General features: G+C 36.9%; 1 protein-coding gene and 1 long non-coding RNA gene across 2 annotated transcripts in view; one reads left to right on the plus strand and one right to left on the minus strand.

Moving 5' to 3' along the window:
- The window catches only part of LOC119481609 (glucosidase 2 subunit beta-like), a 144,600-nt gene extending 139,963 nt beyond the window's left edge, over positions 1-4,637 (plus strand). Inside the window, exon 15 of the mRNA XM_037758712.1 lies at positions 2,733-4,637. Coding sequence (XP_037614640.1) covers positions 2,733-2,870 — 138 coding nt within the window. The 3' untranslated portion in view covers positions 2,871-4,637. The remainder of the gene's footprint in view (positions 1-2,732) is intronic.
- LOC119481616 overlaps positions 1-23,133 on the minus strand; it is a 319,631-nt gene extending 296,498 nt beyond the window's left edge. The window contains exons 1-4 of the long non-coding RNA XR_005205235.1: positions 22,104-23,133; positions 21,124-21,188; positions 20,799-20,965; positions 19,372-19,494 (exon numbers count right to left, since the gene is read on the minus strand). This is a non-coding gene — a long non-coding RNA (uncharacterized LOC119481616). The remainder of the gene's footprint in view (positions 1-19,371; positions 19,495-20,798; positions 20,966-21,123; positions 21,189-22,103) is intronic.
- Between the last annotated feature and the right edge of the window lie 281 nt (positions 23,134-23,414).

Below are 23,414 nucleotides of genomic sequence, written 5' to 3' on the forward strand. Positions count from 1 at the left end.
TTTACATTTTTTGTGTGCGAATTTGCTCAATTGAAAACGTAGCACATTTAATCATCTTATTTTCTTTGCCTGGCCCCCTCTTCAAATCAGAGTCCAATGAATGTCGTTTGCAAATGTATGTACTCGTGCCATCCAGGGGCCCCCTTTGAAAAGACTAAATTGAATTCCTTTGATACGACCCCCTAACCGAGTGCAGTCGGCATAAATGAAGTCTCGTCAGAAGTCGACGCTCATTATATTTGAAATGCTGAACCTCGTCTTTGGGTAGCGCTCACTCTTTCAGCGGTGAAACACACTTCTCTCGTTATACTTGAGTAGAGGGACCAGTGATGTATTGTTTCAGCGGTGGATATTGAGGTAATCCAAATTCAAGCAGCATGCAGTGTATCTTAAGAGTCTGTGGGGAAGGGTGAACTCAACTGTTTCAGTTATTAATTGAATTCAAAGTGCTGGACTGTGACTACATGTGAGCAATGAGTTAAATATAGGCCTATGTGTTTATTTATTATTATTCATGTACATAGCATGGATGCAGGGAAATAATGGTGCTAAGGGGGTGCTAAAACCAGGCGTTATAAAGACTATGGATTGATAAAAAAAATGTAAACTTAATGTTAAAATTATAGGGTTCCCCCTGTCTTACTGGGATATACAGGCTATGTGGTGGGAAAGAGGATTTGCTTTGTTTTTATCTTTTTTAAGTGTCCCACTGAATCCAAGTAACGGACTATCAGACAGACCCCTAGAGAGAGTAGGCCTACGATCCATTCAGCTATAGAGTACATAAGGTAACTACTGTTTTCTTTGATCATGATCAATGTTACTCTACAATTCTCTGGTTTATCAGTAAAGTGTATGAACTACACTGTACACTGGATTCTCTAGTGTGACAAACAGAGTGACGGCTGACTCATACGAACGGTTGTGTGAAAGTAAATTGGCACGAGGCAGTTGTCATTTATTCATGTATTATGTTGCTTAATATGTATTCGCAAATACATGTGTACAGCACATCTTTTGGGAAGAATCCTCGTGGTCACAACCTGTGATCTGTGACCTATGGTTCTTATTCATTATTATTCACATCTCCGGTGTGTGTGCGGGGTGATACTGCGTGTGAACCTTAGGAGCAGGATGGAAAGGCTAACGTCAGAGAGAAAGCCTAATTATCATCCATATTTTAGACAAAGGCAAGCACTGAATTTAATGTTTCATGACCTATAGGACATACAAATTAGGGATTATTGCGCATTGGATATGGTAGCAGATATAGAGCAGAAAGGCAGACCAACCAACCTTCTTGAATAAGTCGCACAGGGGCTAATCATGTGGTTTCTTTATCCTCGGGATGCAGTTCGTGGTCTCTCCTATTGTAATCACAATACAATTGTAGATTATTATTATTATTATTATTATTATTATTATTATTATTATTATTATTAATAGATCCTCCCCAAAATGTTACACACTGTTCCTTTAATTTATGTAGGTCATATAAAGGTACCATCTGTCTGAGCTCCACTGAACCAAACTCTTCCAACTCCGCTCCTGCTCTGCTCTAACTAGCTTTGTATGAGGGCGTGCCAAACTAGCCGCTAGGCAGGTATTATGCAAATGTATTACTTGGTGACATCACCACGTTACGGAAGAAAAGGCAGGACTTCAAGTAAGGTGTTTCAGTCAGTTCAGGAGCAGTGTTTCTGTGGGGAAGAGTAACTCCCTTTGGCCTTTGTAACTTTGCAGACCTTTTTACATGCATAAAAAATATAAATAACACACTAAAGGAAAGGGGAAAAGCCTAATGGGTCCTCTTTAATATATATATAACAAGTAAAAACACAAGCTGGAAAAGTTACTCACTTGTAACCACACAAAAATAAAAGTCTAAAGTACTGCCCCTAACATTGAGCCATGGCTCTGGCACCTGCAAGTCAAAATTGAATCACCAATAATCATGCAAACTCACAAAAAGAAAATACTTTGTCTCACCGAGCGGCATACACCCACTTAATATCTCAGTGCAACAAGATACTAAGTGACATAACAAAAGACTCTATTTTTTATCCAAGTATGGGACAAAACCAAATCACCCGTTGCACCAGCCTGAAACTTCAGCTCAATAATACCTGTCAAGTTCCCATCTCTCTCTCTCTCTCTCTCTCCAGGTGCTTTTGTTCGCCAGAGGGATTGTCTGCTCAGGGTGCTGTATGATGTGAGGGGTTGCTATGGAAACCCCCCTAGAAGTGATATAAGTTGCTTTTCCCTTTCACTCTCTTGCAGAGAGTGTCAAAGTCACCTATTAAAGTCATGACAGTGATAATCACTGTTCACACGTGGGGGCCATGTTATGTCCTTATAACGCCACAGTGTCCCACAGTCTTATCAACACTTTAAGACTTTTATACCCTCTGATTGAAAGCAAGGCAGCGATGAAACTCTTCATGTACAGTGTGATTATTTTATTTGACGAGAGACCCGATGTTTTTGAATCTCCAACTCCTGTAATACTGTATTGTTTTTTGTTTTTTGTTGCATAATTCTGTATAATTTGTAGTGAATCCCATTTCTTCACAAAAGTTTGAAATTGCTTAGAAAATCCCTAAAACAAGAGGTAGGACAGCGTCTTCAATCAGTCTCCATTGGGAGATAAATCTGGCATGGCTCTTGACTCAGGCTAACAACGGCTCCTCTCCCCGCACCACCTCAACATTTCTTCCTTTGTGCTTTTCTAGGTCACACTGACATGCGGAACGGAGACAGCCTTGCGATCGGTGAAGGAGCCCAGCAAATGCCAGTACATCATGGACTTTCAGACTCCTGTGGCCTGTCAGCCGGTGCTGAAGCAGCGGGGCATACACAGTGAACTGTGACCCCTTCCCTTTCTGGCCTAGCCTAGATTAACTTAGCCCCTCTTGGCTAGCCCGCGGTGACAGGCTGGGGTCCTGAGGGTCTCCTCTGACATCTGTGTTGTCAGAACATATATACTTCCAAGTAAGTCTTGCTAAGGTCAGAATATGATTTTCAGTCACACTACTGCTAGACTTAAGTTTTCATTAATTGTTACAGTGTTGTTTAATATTATCACATGTTAATATTTGAATAGAGCATTTATTGAATGACTTGGTGTACACAGGTATTCTTTACTCTGCAGTATATTCCTTATAGGGTTTTACACTTCCGTGCTTTGTTGACATAGCCGGGCCGCCCGTGCAGGCTTTTAGCGCATGTTTGTGTAAGTGAGCGTGCCTCATTGGCTTGCTCACGGCCGCTGCTCTGCACAGCTCTCATACGCCGGTTAGCGCTGATAACGCCGTCCCAACCGTTGGCGCCATTGCGGTTTCTCTCTAGGTTAACACTATTAGCTCCGTCAGCACCGTTGCCTTAGCACCTTTAGCAGCAAGCAACCAGATCAACTGCAGGGACTAATGACATGGCCACCAATGTAACTGCTTTATCAAATAACTGCTCATTCATGAGAACAAATAAAAGGACGGTGTCCTTCTACTTCATTCTATTGGCTACCTTGTTATAGCCTTACTTAAACTCTTAAAGGATACGTGTGGTGATATTCAATATTTTTCTTAAATCCCATGAAAAGATCAAACTAGGGCTGGGCAATATGACAATATATGTTGTCAAAATGATATAAAATGTCTATCATATATAGTTTTCTATATCCTTTTTATCACAATATAGCCTAGGCCTATATTTTTTTTTTCTCTATAATTTCACTTAAATCGTGATATATATCGTTGTCGAGAAATTAAATGACTTTTATCGTGATAAAAGATTTTGGCCATATCACCCGGCCCTAGATCAAACCAACAGTGATTAGATCTCCTTATAGTATTTCCTGTTTAGCCAGAGCGCGATAGCTTAGCATAGCACTGGGTGACATGTTCCTTCATTATGATGAACATGAGCAATGTAGTTTATTTTAGAGTCGATCCGCCATACACAGTCTTCCTGCTGTAAATATTCACTCTCGCGACAAATGTGTATTAATCCGCAGCCTGAAAGTTGTCCCCAACAAATGCACTATTTACTCCTGTTTAAATTACATTTGCTGAAAACTTCATTGCCCAGCTGTTTTAGGGAATCATTTTGCCTCTTTTAAAAATGTAACTATACTGTTTGTTTGTGATCCGTTATCACATCATCAGAAAGAACAAATAGGCTTGGGGCCGAGGGGTTAGGGAAGTCAAAAAGTATTGAGAGACGAAGTCACACATTGTTGGCTTTGGTCTTTTCTTGTCTTGTTGACAACAGGAAAAATACAAAAGAAAGTGAGCTTTACCCTCTTAATACTGTTTTTACTGCAGTATATTTACATTTAAGCCTCAACATCATCACTATGTAGATAGCTGGATAAATAAAGTGACATTGCTACACCTGTAACAGCTGTATCAAATAACTACTTAATACTTTATTATTTTATTTAACCTTACTTAATTCTTGTCTTAGTTCTGCTTTTAATGTAACAGTGTTATATAATTTCCTGAACAATCACAGTAAGACATTTTAAAGTGTTTTGAATATTAAAGAAATATATTTCTACACACTAATAGTCTCACAATAATGACTCACTTTCAAGTATGCATTGTGTACTAAATATAACATCTCTTGATTTCACAAGATTGTGCCAGTGTTAGCAGTCTGCTTCTTACTGTGCATGCTATTTATGATGTTATGTAACAGATTGTGGGGTTTTTGCAGCAGGGCACTCCGCTCATTAAGGGGGAGCTAAATCAGCTGTCAGGTATCCAATAGGCCGTCTGATATATTCCTACCCTGCTGGGGCAGCCGGGTGGCTGTTTGCCTGCTAGCAATGCAATAGCCTCAGGCTTTGTAGCTCAGGGACTGCTGTTTTTTATTTATCTGGCTTCAGCTCCCATCCACATTCTCTATTTGATGGCGAAACTAACTATTTGCTTTCACCTTCGGTTTTCAGAACAACGGTCAGGTTTGTTTCAGGTGTCAACCGAGTCAGACGAAAGACATTCCTGCAAAAACTTCCCAAAACTAAACTTGCATATAACACTAAATCTACATTAGGTTTAGCTCTTTCCGCTGAGGTGATTTGACTTCAGACTTTGAGTGGTGTTAATACAGCAAAATCTGACAACTAGCACTGCAATTATTATGTTTATCTTGCAGCTGTAAAGGCAAACACTTGAATTGATTAGCTAAAGTGGCAAGACAAAAAACTGTTTTTTTGAGGATATAATTCCCCACCATCTCAAGGAAACAACATAATATCACTGTATATTTTAATATCTCCCTCATTCAGTGTTTCAGATAAGCAACAGATGCCAAAGCTGATGTCAGCATAAATAACACTGAGCCTTCACAGGCTCCTAACTCTACCAACAGCTGGAAATACTGCCAATCACACAGACAGTGTCAAGAGCGGCACTCAGTCTAATATTGCAGAAGGCATTACTGGCATCTGGAGAAAACTTTATATTGCATCATTGCCATATGGCGGGGATGTGATAGTGTCTCGTAAATAACTTTTCCTTGGATAAAACCTGCTCTCACAAAGGAACAGATTCGCCAATCTGCAGGGTATCAACAACTCCTCACTTTACTGAATGATCATCATGTGTTAAATTACTTGCATGCTTCACCCCACACAGCGTAGGTGGGAACCACGTTGGGAGATTGCGGTTTAAATGGACAGTTATTTGGAAAGGAAAAAAAGCAAAGCTAGTACTGTGAGTTTTCTGTACTGGGTTTTTGAACTGACTGGCCATTGATGTGTTGCTACAGATCAGAAAGGGAAGGAGGGAGTTGTGGGAAGGATTCAGTAGGGAAACTGAGCACACACAGACGCACACACTAGCGCATGCTTTACACACCTCCATTCAGCACATTTGCACATGAAGGGGCAGGGATGGAAAGTCTTTCCAGTTGAGCGTGGGCGTATTTGTGTGTTGACTCCAAATTGCTAAAAGGGCCCAGAGGCTTTATATTGCATTAAATCTCCGACTCAGCTTTTGTAGAAACTAGTTCAGGGTACCTGTTTTCTGGAGTGGGAGACAGCGGGGCCTTTGCCTGACTGACTGACTAGTGAGTGACTGACTGGTTGACTGACGCCCACCACAACCCAGCACGGCTTTCACTCTTTTGGAGATTGTTTTTAAGCTCCCTCTTTTGAAGGGAGGCCAGTTATACCTCTAGGGCTGAGAGGGAAAAAAAAGGGCGCTCGCGTTGAGTCGGCGTGCGACAGTCACATCCATCTCCCTCACGTCCACGCTTACTCCAATTTATTCAGTCATGATACTGACGCTTCACAGTCAGCATCGAGCCTACATATTTTTTTGCAAACAACACCATTTAAAGGCGTTAGGTTCGTGGGAATAAAGTATATACAGCTTCAGGCCTATACTTGTTATTCAATATGTATTGCGAATACAGTAACGCAAATTTTCAGTACAATTTCTATTTCTTAAGATATTTTAAGGCATTATCTCCTTTTAAAAAGTTTTACTTCTAAAATTAAATATGGGATCCTGTTTTTCTTTGGAGTTTTTTGTCCAGTAATGAGATTGGTGATAGTTACTGTTTGGCTTTAGTAGCTACCATTCTCAGCCAAATAGTTGGCTTAGGCTTTATTGGTATGCGTTTAAGGGTACTGGTATTGGTATTGATATCGTAATTGTTTAAACGACACCCAGCCCTACGTACTTTTATGATTGTTTTGACATTTTATACGATTACTTTTTATGACTATTTTGACATACTGTATTAATATTACTAATATGACCTTTTTGACGTACTATACTTTGTATGACTTTTTTGATATACTATACTGTGACCTTTTTATGACTTTTTATGGCATAGTATACTATGACTTTTTTCACATACAATGACTTTTTATGACATACTATACTATGACTTTTTATGACCGTATACTATGACTTTAGCGACATACTAAAGTCCTACGAAAAGTTCAACGTAGGAAATACCCCCAGAGTCAGCGAGAGCAGGGGTGGAAGATGACTCACCGGCAGACACCACAGCAATCGACCAAGGAACGAAACCAACAGCGAATAAGATGATCAGCATGACTACAACACCTGCACCAGGAAACAAGTTCCAGAGTTGCATTTGTGGCTGGGCGGAGGTAACCTCCACTGCAGGCCTGGGAATACATCATGGCAGGAAAAAGTGCTTGAAAGTTGTGGAACAGGAACCTCGCATTGATCACTACTTTTTAAGAAGCAAGTTGAGGCAGTCACCTGGAGTTCCTATCCTACCACAACCTGCAACCAAGACTAAGATCCAGGAGCGAAAGCTGCTTATCATGTGGCCAAAATCCTGTGAGAAAAAGAAGTGGAAAATGGTCAACACAGACCTCAGCAAAATCTTGGACAACTGGAGGAACAGCAGAGAAGAATCTGGAGAGAATGGGAGAACTGATCTACAGCCACGGTTCTGAACGCTTTGGAGCTGCGTTAAAGAAGAAGAATGCATCATCTATCCCGACCAAGTTCAGGAGGCAGCTGGAAATAGAGCGACTGGTCAAGGAGAGAAGGCAGCTGAAGAAGCTTCTCAGGGGAGGAGAAGGAAGGAATAGACCTGCTGCAGGCAGAAATGAAAAACTGGCTAAGAGCACTGGAGAGCGGAGAACATGAGAAAGAGACAGAGAAGAAGGAACAGACCAGGACAAGCTTCTTCAAAGACCCCTTCAAGCTGGTGAAGAGTCTGTTCAAGAAGGAAGTGGCAAACACGTAACATCGCAGAGCCCCCTTAAGTGGAGTGGAGTGATAAAGTCTTTGAGAAAATGCACCAGACGTCTTACGTTTTCTACGGATACTGATGAATGTGGTGTGGCAGAAACTATCAATACCAACAGCCTGGCACGGCAGGAGGTACCCTAATTGCTAAGGTGAAGGACATTTGCCAAATTAGCCTTTTGAACGTTGAAGGCAAAATCTTTTTCAGTGCAGTGCCCCACAGGCTGTCTGTCTACTTAGAAAGCAACCAATTTATCAATAAATCGCTGCAGAAAGAAGGAATTCAAGGCTTTCCTGGGTGACTTTCCAAGCCGCTAAAAAGGATGGTAGAGATCTCCACATCGTGTTCCTGGACTTCCTGGGTTCCTTATAACATCCTTTGGACTGCACTCAACTACTTCAGGATCCCAGAGGCTATCACTTCCCTTGTCAAAACCTACTTCTAGGACGTGCAGCTGTGCTTGAAGACAGCCTAGTACACCACGGCATGGCAACATCTGGAAGTAGGCATCTCGGCATGATGCACCATCTCCTCGCTAGCTTTCATGGAGGTCATCTTCCAAGCATCATGGTGGGTGGTGGGAGGAGAGCAGCTAAAACCTGGCCTACGGCTCCCTCTCATTAAGGAATAAATGGATGTCATGACCACACTCACACAACCAAGGCATCCACCATGTGAATACTGAGAAAGCTGCAGGAGAACATTGAGTGGGCCCGGATGAAGATAAAGCCCAGCAAGTCCAGGAGCATATCAATTGTCCAGGGGAAGCCGTCAGATCAATGCTTCCACATTAGTGATGAGCCCATACCAACTGTGATAGAGAAGCCAGTCAAAAGCCCGGGACGCTGGTATGATGCAACCCTCAAAGACACAGACCAAGTAGACCAGCTTTGGCAGGACACCACAAGTGTACAAGAGTACCGAAAAGTCATTGCTTCCTGGCAGGTTGAAGCTCTGGTGCCTTCAATTTGGTCTCCTTCTCTGGCTGATATAGCCATTGACCATCTACAAGGCCCCAGTCTCAAAGGCTGACAAGCTGGAGGGGATTATCAGTTAATTCGCCAGAAAGTGGCTGGTTCTCCCCAGATGGCTTAGCAACATCCTTATGTCTCTATGGAAAAGGCATCCTGAAACTTCCCGTCTCCAGTCTTTCTGAGGAGTACAAGTACAACAAAGGCTGGAGATGACACTGACAGAATCCCGTGACCCATGTGTAGCCAAAACTGCTCCCACCCAGGCAACTGGGAGGAAGTGGACCCTGTCAGCAGCTACAGAGGAATCAAAGTCAGTCAGACATCGCTGGCCACGTGCAACAAGGGAGTGGAGGACTCGGCCTTGAAGAGCAAGAGCCAAGCCTGATGCCAGGGCTCATCGCCAAACCCTCTGGAGGTGTAATGGGCTCTTCAATGAAACGCTGAGGAAGCATGACACCCACATGAAAACTCTGAGATGTCATTAACGTTCCGACTCACAAAAGCAGGGTCTCAAATAAGATATTGTAATGGCATGGTATTTTAAGGCACTATGAATTTTTATGAAATACTATACAATTACTTTTTTGACAAAATATACCATGACCATGAAAATATGTCATAGTATAATATGTCAAAAAAAAGAGTCATGAAAAAGTCATAGTATATTATGTCAAAAAGAGTGATAGTTTAGTATGTCAAAAAAGTCATAGTATTGTTTGTAAAAAAAAAGTCATAGTGTACAATAAGAAAGTGTCATAAAAAATGTGGTTCAATTAAACTGTCAGATTAAACTTTATTGACATTGTACAAAGTACAGGGACTGAGACAATGAAATGCAGTATACAACAGAATACAATTTTGCATGTGGAATAAGCACTAAGGGGTATGAATACACTAGATATATACAGTATGAACGGTATTAACAGTGTGTATGATTGCTGTTACAGAGGTGCAGACTTCAGCAAGGTGTCAGCTGAGGAGAGAAAGCTTTTCCTGAGCCTGCTGGTCCTGGATTGGAGCGTCCTGTAGCGCCTTGCAGAGGGCAGGAGGGCAAACAGTCTGTGGCGTAGGTGAGAGTTGTTATTACTATCAAGTCAGTCAGTATTGTGTGCTGAAAAAAGAGTCAGTAAAAAGCGATAGTATAGTATGTTTAAAAATTATTTTCGACATGCTATACTATGACTTTTTATCGAAATACTATACCATGACTTTTTTCTAGATACTATACTATGACTTTTGTTATTTTTTCGACATACTATACTATACTTTTTTTCGACATACTATACCATGCCGTTTTTAATTTTTTCGACATACTGTACTTTGACTTTTTTTATCTTTCCGACATACTACACTATGACGGTTTTCGAAATACAATACTATAACTTTTTTATTTTTTCGACATACTAGTATGCCTTTTTTTCGAAATACTACACTATGCTGTTTTTTATTTTTTCGTTACTATGCTTATTTTTAACATACTATACTATGACTTTTTGGCAACATACTATGCCTTTTTTTCAACATACTATATTATGAATTTTGTTATTTTTTCGACATGCTATACTGTGCCTTTTTTTTAATTTTAGGCATAGTATAGCATGTCGAAAAAATAAAAAAACGGCATAGTATAGTATGTCGAAAAAAACAGTCATAGTATGTTGAAAAAAACGGCATGGTATAGTGTGTCGAAAAAAACAGTCATAGTATGTCGAAAAAAACAGTCATAGTATAGTGTGTCGAAAAAAACGGCATAGTATAGTATGTCGAAAAAAACAGTCACAGTGTGTTGAAAAAAACGGCATAGTATGTCGAAAAAAACAGTCATAGTATAGTGTGTCGAAAAAATAAAAAAACGGCATAGTATGTCGAAAAAAACAGTCATAGTATAGTATGTTGAATAAAAACAGTCATAGTATAGCGTGTCGAAAAAAACAGTCATAGTATAGTGTGTCGAAAAAATAAAAAAACGGCATAGTATAGTATGTTGAAAAAAACAGTCATAGTATAGTGTGTCGAAAAAATAAAAAAAACGGCATAGTATAGTATGTCGAAAAAAACAGTCATAGTATAGTATGTTGAATAAAAACAGTCATAGTATAGTGTGTCGAAAAAATAAAAAAACGGCATAGTATATAGTATGTTGAAAAAAACAGTCATAGTATGTTGAAAAAAACGGCATAGTATAGTATGTCGAAAAAAACAGTCATAGTATAGCGTGTCGAAAAAAACAGTCATAGTATGTTGAAAAAAACAGTCATAGTATGTCGAAAAAAACAGTCATAGTATAGTGTGTCGAAAAAAACAGTCATAGTATAGTGTGTCGAAAAAATAAAAAAACGGCATAGTATAGTATGTTGAAAAAAACAGTCATAGTATGTTGAAAAAAACAGTCATAGTATAGTGTTGAAAAAAACGGCATAGTATGTCGAAAAAAAACAGTCATAGTATAGTGTGTCGAAAAAAACAGTCATAGTATAGTGTGTTGAAATAAAGGCATAATATAGTGTGTCGAAAAAAACAGTCATAGTATAGTGTGTCGAAAAAAAACAGTCATAGTATGTCGAAAAAAACGGCATAGTATGTCGAAAAAAACAGTCATAGTATAGTGTGTCGAAAAAAACAGTCATAGTATAGCATGTCGAAAAAAACGGCATAGTATGTCGAAAAAAACAGTCATAGTATAGTGTGTTGAAAAAAACAGTCATAGTATAGTGTGTCGAAAAAAACAGTCATAGTATAGCATGTTGAAAAAAACAGTCATAGTATAGTATGTTGAAAAACAGTCATAGTATAGTGTCGAAAAAAACAGTCATAGTATAGTGTGTCGAAAAAAACGGGATAGTATAGCATGTCGAAAAAAACAGTCATAGTATAGCATGTCGAAAAAAACGGCATAGTATGTCGAAAAAAACAGTCATAGTATGTTGAAAAAAACGGCATAGTATAGTATGTTGAAAAACAGTCATAGTATAGTGTCGAAAAAAACAGTCATAGTATAGTGTGTCGAAAAAAACGGGATAGTATAGCATGTCGAAAAAAACAGTCATAGTATGTCGAAAAAAAACAGTCATAGTATGTCGAAAAAAACAGTCATAGTATAGTGTGTCGAAAAAATAAAAAAACGGCATAGTATAGTATGTCGAAAAAAACAGTCATAGTATAGTGTGTCGAAAAAATTAAAAAAGGGCATAGTATAGTATGTCGAAAAAAACAGTCATAGTATGTTGAAAAAAACAGTCATAGTATAGTGTTGAAAAAAACGGCATAGTATAGTGTGTCGAAAAAAACAGTCATAGTATAGCGTGTCGAAAAAAACAGTCATAGTATAGTGTGTCGAAAAAACAGTCATAGTATAGTGTGTCGAAAAAATAAAAAAACGGCATAGTATAGTATGTCGAAAAAAACAGTCATAGTATGTTGAAAAAAACGGCATAGTATAGTGTGTCGAAAAAAACGGCATAGTATAGTATGTTGAAAAAAAGGCATGGTATACTGTGTCGAAAAAAACAGTCATAGCATAGCATGTCGAAAAAAACAGTCATAGTATAGTGTGTCGAAAAAAACAGTCATAGTATAGTGTGTCGAAAAAAACAGTCATAGTATGTCGAAAAAAACGGCATAGTATGTCGAAAAAAACAGTCATAGTAGTGTGTCGAAAAAATAAAAAAACGGCATAGTATAGTATGTCGAAAAAAACAGTCATAGTATGTCGAAAAAAACAGTCATAGTAGTGTGTCGAAAAAATAAAAAAACGGCATAGTATAGTATGTTGAAAAAAACAGTCATAGTATGTTGAAAAAAACAGTCATAGTATGTTGAAAAAAACGGCATAGTATGTCGAAAAAAACAGTCATAGTATAGTGTGTTGAAAAAAACGGCATAGTATGTCGAAAAAAAACGGCATAGTATGTTGAAAAAAACAGTCATAGTATGTCGAAAAAAACAGTCATAGTATAGTGTGTCGAAAAAATAAAAAAACGGCATAGTATAGTATGTTGAATAAAAACAGTCATAGTATAGTGTGTTGAAAAAAACAGTCATAGTATAGTATGTTGAAAAAAAGACATAGTATAGTGTGTCGAAAAAAATGGCATAGTATAGTATGTCGAAAAAAACAGTCATAGTATGTCGAAAAAAACAGTCATAGTATGTTGAAAAAAACGGCATAGTATAGCATGTCGAAAAAAACAGTCATAGTATGTTGAAAAAAACGGCATAGTATAGCATGTCGAAAAAAACGGCATAGTATAGCATGTCGAAAAAATAAAAAAAACGGCATAGTATAGTATGTCGAAAAAAACAGTCATAGTATAGTGTGTTGAAATAAAGGCATAGTAGCATGTCGAAAAAAACGGCATAGTATGTCGAAAAAAACAGTCATAGTATAGCATGTCGAAAAAAAACGGCATAGTATGTCGAAAAAAACAGTCATAGTATAGTATGTTGAAAAAAACAGTCATAGTATGTCGAAAAAAAACGGCATAGTATGTCGAAAAAAACAGTCATAGTATAGTATGTCGAAAAAATAAAAAAACGGCATAGTATAGTATGTTGAAAAAAACAGTCATAGTATGTCGAAAAAAACGGCATAGTATGTCGAAAAAAACAGTCATAGTATAGTGTGTCGAAAAAAACAGTCATAGTATAGCATGTCGAAAAAATAAAAAAACGGCATAGTATAGTGTGTCGAAAAAAACGGCATAGTATAGTGTGTCGAAAAAAACAGTCATAGTATAGCATGTCGAAAAAATAAAAAAACGGCATAGTATAGTATGTCGAAAAAAACAGTCATAGTATAGTGTGTTGAAAAAAACGGCATAGTATAGTGTGTCGAAAAAAACAGTCATAGTATGTTGAATAAAAACAGTCAGAGTATAGTGTGTTGAAATAAAGGCATAGTATAGTGTGTCGAAAAAAACAGTCATAGTATAGTGTGTTGAAATAAAGGCACAGTATAGCGTGTCGAAAAAAACAGTCATAGTATAGTTTGTCGAAAAAAAGTCATAGTATAGTATGTTGAAAAACAGTCATAGTATAGTATGTCGAAAAAAACAGTCATAGTATAGCATGTCGAAAAAAAACAGTCATAGTATAGTGTGTCGAAAAAAACAGTCATAGTATAGTGTGTCGAAAAAATAAAAAAACGGCATAGTATAGTATGTCGAAAAAAAACAGTCATAGTATAGTGTGTCGAAAAAAACAGTCATAGTATAGTGTGTCGAAAAAATAAAAAAACGGCATAGTATAGTATGTCGAAAAAAACAGTCATAGTATGTTGAAAAAAAGGCATGGTATAGTGTGTCGAAAAAAACAGTCATAGTATAGTGTGTTGAAATAAAGGCATAGTATAGTATGTCGAAAAAAACAGTCATAGTATGTCGAAAAAAACAGTCATAGTATGTCGAAAAAAACGGCATAGTATGTCGAAAAAAACAGTCATAGTATAGTGTGTCGAAAAAAACAGTAATAGTATAGCGTGTCGAAAAAAACGGCAAAGTATGTCGAAAAAAACAGTCATAGTATAGTGTGTCGAAAAAAAACAGTCAGAGTATAGTGTGTTGAAAAAAACGGCATAGTATAGTATGTCGAAAAAGACAGTCATAGTATAGTGTGTCGAAAAAAACAGTCATAGTATAGTGTGTCGAAAAAGACAGTCATAGTATAGCATGTCGAAAAAATAAAAAAACGGCATAGTATAGTGTGTCGAAAAAAACGGCATAGTATAGTGTGTCGAAAAAAACAGTCATAGTATAGTGTGTTGAAAAAAACGGCATAGTATAGTGTGTCGAAAAAAACAGCCATAGTGTGTCGAAAAAAACGGCATAGTATAGTATGTCGAAAAAAACAGTCATAGTGTGTCGAAAAAAACAGTCATAGTATAGCATGTCGAAAAAATAAAAAAACGGCATAGTATAGCATGTCGAAAAAAACGGCATAGTATAGTATGTCGAAAAAAACAGTCATAGTATAGCATGTCGAAAAAATAAAAAAACGGCATAGTATAGTATGTCGAAAAAAACAGTCATAGTATAGTGTGTTGAAATAAAGGCATAGTATAGTGTGTTGAAAAAAACAGTCATAGTATAGTGTGTCGAAAAAAACGGCATAGTATAGTGTGTCGAAAAAAAACAGTCATAGTATAGCATGTCGAAAAAATAAAAAAACGGCATAGTATAGTATGTCGAAAAAAAACAGTCATAGTATGTCGAAAAAAACAGTCATAGTATGTTGAAAAAAACGGCATAGTATAGCATGTCGAAAAAAACAGTCATAGTATAGTGTGTCGAAAAAAACGGCATAGTATAGCATGTCGAAAAAATAAAAAAAACGGCATAGTATAGTATGTCGAAAAAAACAGTCATAGTATGTTGAAAAAAAGGCATGGTATAGTGTGTCGAAAAAAACAGTCATAGTATAGTATGTTGAAAAACAGTCATAGTATAGTGTGTCGAAAAAAACGGCATAGTATAGTATGTCGAAAAAAACAGTCATAGTGTGTCGAAAAAAAACAGTCATAGTATAGCATGTCGAAAAAATAAAAAAACGGCATAGTATAGTGTGTTGAAATAAAGGCATAGTATAGTGTGTCGAAAAAAACAGTCATAGTATAGTGTGTTGAAATAAAGGCATAGTATAGTGTGTCGAAAAAAACGGCATAGTATAGCGTGTCGAAAAAAACAGTCATAGTATAGTTTGTCGAAAAAAAACGTCATAGTATAGTGTGTCGAAAAAATAAAAAAACGGCATAGTATAGTATGTTGAATAAAAACAGTCATAGTATAGTGTGTTGAAAAAAACAGTCATAGTATAGTATGTCGAAAAAAACAGTCATAGTATGTCGAAAAAAACGGCATAGTATGTCGAAAAAAACAGTCATAGTATAGCATGTCGAAAAAATAAAAAAACGGCATAGTATAGTATGTCGAAAAAAACAGTCATAGTATGTTGAAAAAAAGGCATGGTATAGTTTGTCGAAAAAAACAGTCATAGTATAGCGTGTCGAAAAAAACAGTCACAGTATGTTGAAAAAAACAGTCATAGTATGTTGAAAAAAACAGTCATAGTATAGTGTGTCGAAAAAAACAGTCATAGTATGTTGAATAAAAACAGTCATAGTATAGCATGTCGAAAAAATGAAAAAACGGCATAGTATAGTATGTCGAAAAAAACAGTCATAGTATAGTGTGTCGAAAAAATAAAAAAACGGCATAGTATAGTATGTTGAATAAAAACAGTCATAGTATAGTGTGTCGAAAAAAACAGTCATAGTATAGTATGTTGAATAAAAACAGTCATAGTATAGTGTGTTGAAAAAAACAGTCATAGTATAGCATGTCGAAAAAAACGGCATAGTATAGCATGTCGAAAAAATAAAAAAACGGCATAGTATAGTATGTTGAAAAAAAGGCATGGTATAGTGTGTTGAAAAAAACAGTCATAGTATGTTGAAAAAAACGGCATAGTATAGTATGTCGAAAAAAACAGTCATAGTATAGTGTGTTGAAATAAAGGCATAATATAGCGTGTCGAAAAAAACAGTCATAGTATAGTGTGTCGAAAAAAACGGCATAGTATAGCATGTCGAAAAAATAAAAAAACGGCATAGTATAGTATGTTGAAAAAAAGGCATGGTATAGTGTGTCGAAAAAAACAGTCATAGTATGTTGAAAAAAACGGCATAGTATAGTATGTCGAAAAAAACAGTCATCGTATAGTGTGTCAAAAAAAACAGTCATAGTATAGTGTGTTGAAATAAAGGCATAGTAGCATGTCGAAAAAAACGGCATAGTATGTCGAAAAAAACAGTCATAGTATAGTGTGTCGAAAAAAACAGTCATAGTATAGTGTGTTGAAAAAAACAGTCATAGTATAGCATACCGAAAAAATAAAAAAACGGCATAGTATAGTATGTTGAAAAACAGTCATAGTATGTTGAAAAAAACAGTCATAGTATAGTGTGTCGAAAAAAACAGTCATAGTATAGCATGTCGAAAAAATAAAAAAACGGCATAGTATAGCGTGTCGAAAAAAACAGTCATAGTATAGTGTGTCGAAAAAAACAGTCATAGTATAGTCTGTCGAAAAAAACAGTAATAGTATAGCATGTCGAAAAAAACGGCAAAGTATGTCGAAAAAAACAGTCATAGTATGTTGAAAAAAACGGCATAGTATAGTATGTTGAAAAAAACAGTCATAGTATAGTGTGTCGAAAAAAACAGTCATAGTATAGCATGTTGAAAAAAACAGTCATAGTATAGTTTGTCGAAAAAAACAGTCATAGTATAGTGTGTCGAAAAAAACAGTCATAGTATAGCATGTCGAAAAAAACGGCATAGTATGTCGAAAAAAACAGTCATAGTATAGTGTGTCGAAAAAAACAGTCATAGTATGTTGAAAAAAACGGCATAGTATAGTGTGTCGAAAAAAACGGCATAGTATAGTATGTTGAAAAAAAGGCATGGTATACTGTGTCGAAAAAAACAGTCATAGCATAGCATGTCGAAAAAAACAGTCATAGTATAGTATGTCGAAAAAAACAGTCATAGTATAGTGTGTCGAAAAAAACAGTCATAGTATAGCATGTTGAAAAAAACAGTCATAGTATAGTATGTCGAAAAAAACAGTCATAGTATGTCGAAAAAAACGGCATAGTATGTCGAAAAAAACGGCATAGTATAGTATGTTGAAAAAAAGGCATGGTATAGTGTGTCGAAAAAAACAGTCATAGTATAGCATGTCGAAAAAAACAGTCATAGTATAGTATGTTGAAAAACAGTCATAGTATAGTGTGTCGAAAAAACGGCATAGTATAGTATGTCGAAAAAAACAGTCATAGTATGTTGAAAAAAACGGCATAGTATAGTGTGTCGAAAAAAACGGCATAGTATAGTATGTTGGAAAAAAGGCATGGTATACTGTGTCGAAAAAAACGGCATAGTATAGCATGTCGAAAAAATAAAAAAACGGCATAGTATAGTATGTCGAAAAAAAACAGTCATAGTATAGCATGTCGAAAAAAACAGTCATAGTATAGTATGTCGAAAAAAACAGTCATAGAATAGTGTGTCGAAAAAATAAAAAAACGGCATAGTATAGTATGTCGAAAAAAACAGTCATAGTATAGTGTGTCGAAAAAAACAGTCATAGTATAGTATGTTGAAAAAAAGGCATGGTATACTGTGTCGAAAAAAACGGCATAGTATAGCATGTCGAAAAAATAAAAAAAAGGCATAGTATAGTGTGTCGAAAAAAACGGCATAGTATGTTGAAAAAAAGGCATGGTATAGTGTGTCGAATAAAACAGTCATAGTATAGTGTGTCGAAAAAAAACGGCATAGTATAGCATGTCGAAAAAATAAAAAAAAGGCATAGTATAGTGTGTCGAAAAAAACGGCATAGTATGTTGAAAAAAAGGCATGGTATAGTGTGTCGAATAAAACAGTCATAGTATAGTGTGTCGAAAAAAAACGGCATAGTATAGTATGTCGAAAAAAACAGTCCTAGTATAGTATGTTGAAAAAAACAGTCATAGTATAGCATGTCGAAAAAATAAAAAAACGGCATAGTATAGTATGTCGAAAAAAACAGTCCTAGTATAGTATGTCGAAAAAAACAGTCATAGTATAGCATGTCGAAAAAAACAGTCATAGTATAGTGTGTCGAAAAAAACAGTCATAGTATAGTGTGTCGAAAAAATAAAAAAAGGGCACAGTATATTATGTCGAAAAAATAAAAAAACGGCATAGTATAGCATACCGAAAAAATAAAAAAACGGCATAGTATAGTATGTTGAAAAACAGTCATAGTATGTTGAAAAAAACAGTCATAGTATAGTATGTCGAAAAAAACAGTCATAGTATAGCATGTCGAAAAAAACAGTCATAGTATAGTGTGTCGAAAAAAACGGCATAGTATAGTGTGTCGAAAAAAACAGTCATAGTATAGTGTGTCGAAAAAATAAAAAAAGGGCACAGTATATTATGTCGAAAAAAAAGGCAAAGTATAGCATGTTGAGAAAAACGTCATAGTATTGTGTAATATATCTTTCGTTACACAGTACTGATTGACTTTATGATAGTAATATAACAACTCTCACCTCGTCCACAGACTGTTCGCCCTCCTGCCCTCTGCAAGGCGCTACAGGACGCTCTAATCAAGGACCATCAGGCTCAGGAAAAGCTTTCTCTCCTCAGCTGACACCTGCTGAAGACTGCACCTCTGTGACAGAAATCATACACACTGTTAATACTGTTTATACTGCTAATGCTGTATATATCTAGTGTATTCATAACTATTACTACTTATTCCAAATGCAAAATTGTTTTCTGTTGTATACTTTACATATTGTATTTAATTGTAAAAAAGTCATAGTATACAGTATGTTGATAAAAAAAAAAAACATAGTATAGTGTGTCAAAAAAATAATTATAAAAAAGTTGTATAGTATGATGAAAAAAAGTCAGTAAAGTTTGTCGAAAAAAACATAGTATAGTATGTCAAAAAAAGTCAGAGTATAGTATGTCGAAAGAAAAAGTCAGATTATAGTATGTCCAAAGAAAGTCACAAGTAAAGTCATCTAATTGTATGTAAAAAAAAAAAAAGTCATAGTAGTCAGCACTGACTGACTTTATGATAGTAATAGCACAACTCTCACCTCGGCCACAGACTGTTTGCCCTCCTCTACTCTGCAAGGCGCTAAAGGACGCTCCAATCCAGGACCAGCAGGCTCAAGAACAGCTTTCTCTCCTCAGCTGACACCTTGCTGAAGTCTGCACCTCTGTAACAGCAAACATACACACTGTTAATAGTGCTCATATTGTATATTATTAATGTTTTCATACCCCTTACTGTTAATTCCACAGTGTTTCATTTTGTATACACGCTGTACATACTTTATTTTGTTGTCCCAGTACTTTGTGTAATGACAATAAAGTTAAATCTAACAATCTAATCTTATAATTTTTTTTCTTTGACATACTTTACTAGGACTATTTTTTCTATGTACTATACTATGACTTTATGACATTGTTCTATATACTATACTGTTATTTTTTCTTGACATACTTTACTGTGACTTTTAAACATACTATACTATGACTCTGTAATGACCTTACTTTACTTTGACCTTTTAAGATATTTCTTCGAAAATCATATTTTATGACTTTTTTGACATACTATACTTGGGACTTTTTTGTGAATTTTTATGACTTTTTTGACATTACGATGTCACTACGATTCTTCTAATGAGTTTTTATGACATTTTGCTGACCGTTTATGACCTTTACTATACTATTACTTCTTTTATGACGTACTTACAACACTGAAGCCAAACTATCCCAGTTACGTGAGCTGCCATCTTGAGATTTTTACATCATTTGTCACTTGTACTAAATTAAGCAAGGTTCTTTATGAATTCTAGTTTTCATTTGTTAGAGGCAGAATGTTTTGTTTATTCTCTCAAACGTTATATAGTCTAGCTTTCATTTTGCTCCATTGTGCCTTAATTAAGGTTTTGAGAAGCTATGGGCAACTTCTTCTGCACAGGCTGATTCTATTACTGTACAATATTTCAGAAACATCAGCAAAAAAAATGTGAATATTACTGTCTTCATAATGGAAAACTAAATCTGAAAACAGTCAGCGGTATTAAATCAAAATCTACAATAAGTCAAAAACACTGGTAAATATATACTGTTGAATAGCATCAGCATCGCACATTGCTTTACTCAGTAAGAGAGCGAGCTGACACCATATCAGAATGAAGAGGAGTGAGAGAATTAGAGATGCAGATGAACAAAGACTAATATTGACAGGAGGATGGGAAAGAGAAGCGGGAGGAAGGGAAAGATACACAGACAAACAAATAAACAGCAACAAAAATGACAGAGCCGAGGACGAAGCTTGAGGGAAAAGCGCACTTTGAGAGGAGGAGAGAGACTAACTAACTGAGTAGAAAACAGCAGTGGGAGGAGCAGAGAGAGAGAGAGGAATGTGAAACTGAGAGAAAGAGGGAGGGAGGGGAGGTACAAGCAGCACTGCCTATCTGGTGGAGGGTAAATGTTTCTGTGTTTGTGCTCTCACGTCGGCGAGCGAGGCTCAACACTTCCCCTGTGGAGTGGATGAGTGTAAGCGTGTCACGGTTGGAGGCTGGAAGGCCGAGCTGTGATAGCATGTGGTTACCAGGGGCCTCCCGCGGTTGGCTTCTCCCACTTACAGTAGAGGACGCTTTTGGAGAGGAGGTTGAGGGCCTGGGAAGCCAAGGAATAAATGGGCATTTTTTTTAATTTCCCAAAAATTTACATAGAATAACCATAACAAACAGGGCATATTCAATTAAGGATTACTACTCATACTTCCAAAAAGGTGAGTCATATTAGATTTAATGTCAGTGGTAATCAGCACTTACGATATTTGAGGCAAACAGAGCTCGAAAGATACAAAATCATCTGTGCCCAAAGTGCAGGTGCATTGCTGAAAAAAATGAAAAAAATGAAAAATGGTTTCAAATGTCAAGGGGAGCAATCTGACAGCACACATCAAACAAAGAAAAACGGCACTGACAAAAAGGAACGGTGGTTACAAATTGACATTAAGAGTAATCACATGATGAAAAGCTGAAACTGAACTGGTTATTTGCTATTGGCTGGTCTTTAATTAACACTTCTTTTTTGGTTTTCAAGGAGATCCATTAAAAAATAAGATTTTTCTTAATTTTTTTTTACAGGAGATGATTGGCAGAAGTTAATTTACACCCATTTCATCTCCACATAAAGTTATTGCTTTCCCTGCTCCAGTTCACTAGTGTTGAGGACAGGTCACAAAATGTTTCAAATAATAAAAAGTTAAGATCATGCAAATGAGCTGCTGATTATATCCCAGAGTCCCTTTAAGTATGTAAACACAAACGCTTCAACTATGAAGTGTTTGTGCTGTAAATTGCATTTTATTTAATCTGATTTTTTAATATATATTTGTATTTTTAAACCAATTTTCAGGTTGTTTTTTTGCAAATGAACATAGATCAATACCAACATGTATATCTTTCTATTTTTTAATTAAAACCTAAAATAATGAGCTCAGTTTAGAGTGCAAAAGATGTTATCAACTGACACCAGCTAATAGCTGAGAGGTAATGAGGCACGATTATTTCACCAGGTGCTTCTCTTTTTATATCTTCATTTCCAAATCTCTATTATTATTTAGTTATCTATTTATTTTTCTATTTTTTCCATTTGGCATGGACATCGAAATCATCTGTTAATCCATTCATCATCAAACTCTGAACACATCACCATCAGCTATCTTTCCACTCATTTAATTTGCTTGACATGAGCGTGAATGTCACGTAGGTGGTTGCATGGTGGTGTGTTTGTGTATGTACAGTACCGTCACAGATGACAATTTCAGCTGTTAAAGATGAGGTCTGGTCCTGTGCCGCCAGCGTCACGTCACGTCATGACACGACTGGAACTTGATCAACAGTTGCAATCCAAACACTTTCCTTGCCCTTCTGCGGCTGTTTCTCCCTCTGCAAATTGTTGTTTTTTCCCTCTTGTAGACCCCATTAGGATGATAGATGAGAAGAGATGCAGAGGGGATGGTTAATCTTTCAGGGAGAGAAAGACCAGAGAGAGGAGGGAGGTGGTGAGCAGCATGCCATGTACATAAATAAACAGGATGTTGGGATTTAGCAGGAATATGTGTGGAAGGGGAAGAAAGATTGCGGTGATCGCCACTCACAGATAGAGAGAACGGAAGGCCGAGGAAGAAAAAGAGAAGGGGGCAAAGACGAGCGGGTCAGAGTGAAGAGATGGAAACTGATTGAAACAGAACAATTTGGGTAACAGATGGAATGAAAAGCAGAGCAGGTTGGAGAAAGAGGAGAGAGAAAGTGGGATATAACGAGAGGGAGAGGGAGAGCAGCGGGATCCTGGTGGGCGAGGGGAGGGGATTCTGGAGGGCTATATTGAGCTCAGTTTCTCCGCAGGAGCTGCTTAATGAGCACAGAGTTTGTAAGTAATTATTGGTTATCAACCTGATAATAGTCATTGCTCCATTTTGTGTAGCAGTTTCCACATACTTATACAATTATGGCAATTATTAACGAAGCGCCGTCTCTGCTTTGCATTTCAAACATATAGCGTGGCCCGGCTGGGCCATTATTTTGGTGTTGCATAATACAGGTTCCCGGGGAGGGGCGAGACAAAGTAACTACCGCATTCTTCTGAGCAATAGGGTAAACAATGAGGAGCCAATTTAGCTTTCAAAACAAATACCAGAATGTTATTTAGGAAAAAGGAGAAAAAACAGACTGTGGATCATAAGCTCGCTAGCTTTTGCAGCTGTTAATATTTGCACACGTGGTCGTCGTGTGAAGCCCCAAATTTAGATCAAACAAGTGGAAAAATAGAAAAATGGTCTGAATTTTAGTTTTAGCATGCTGCAGGGAAGGTTAGGAAGGAAAGAAAAAGAGGAAGAAGAAGAGTGATGGGGGAGCCCATTTTAAAGGCTGCAGCAGAGTACCTGCTAGCTTTTCATTAGCAGGTGAGACACACCGATAGGATCTGAGGACGCGGACGGATGGCTGACCAGACAGACAGATGGCTCTCTGCTCCATTACCCAGGGACACAGTGCTGCAGTGGACACATCATACTCTCCACTCCACTCACACACTGGATTGTAGGCAGACAAAAAGA

This window comes from Sebastes umbrosus, chromosome 22, assembly GCF_015220745.1.
Source record: "Sebastes umbrosus isolate fSebUmb1 chromosome 22, fSebUmb1.pri, whole genome shotgun sequence".
NCBI classification, from domain to species: Eukaryota; Metazoa; Chordata; class Actinopteri; order Perciformes; family Sebastidae; genus Sebastes; species Sebastes umbrosus.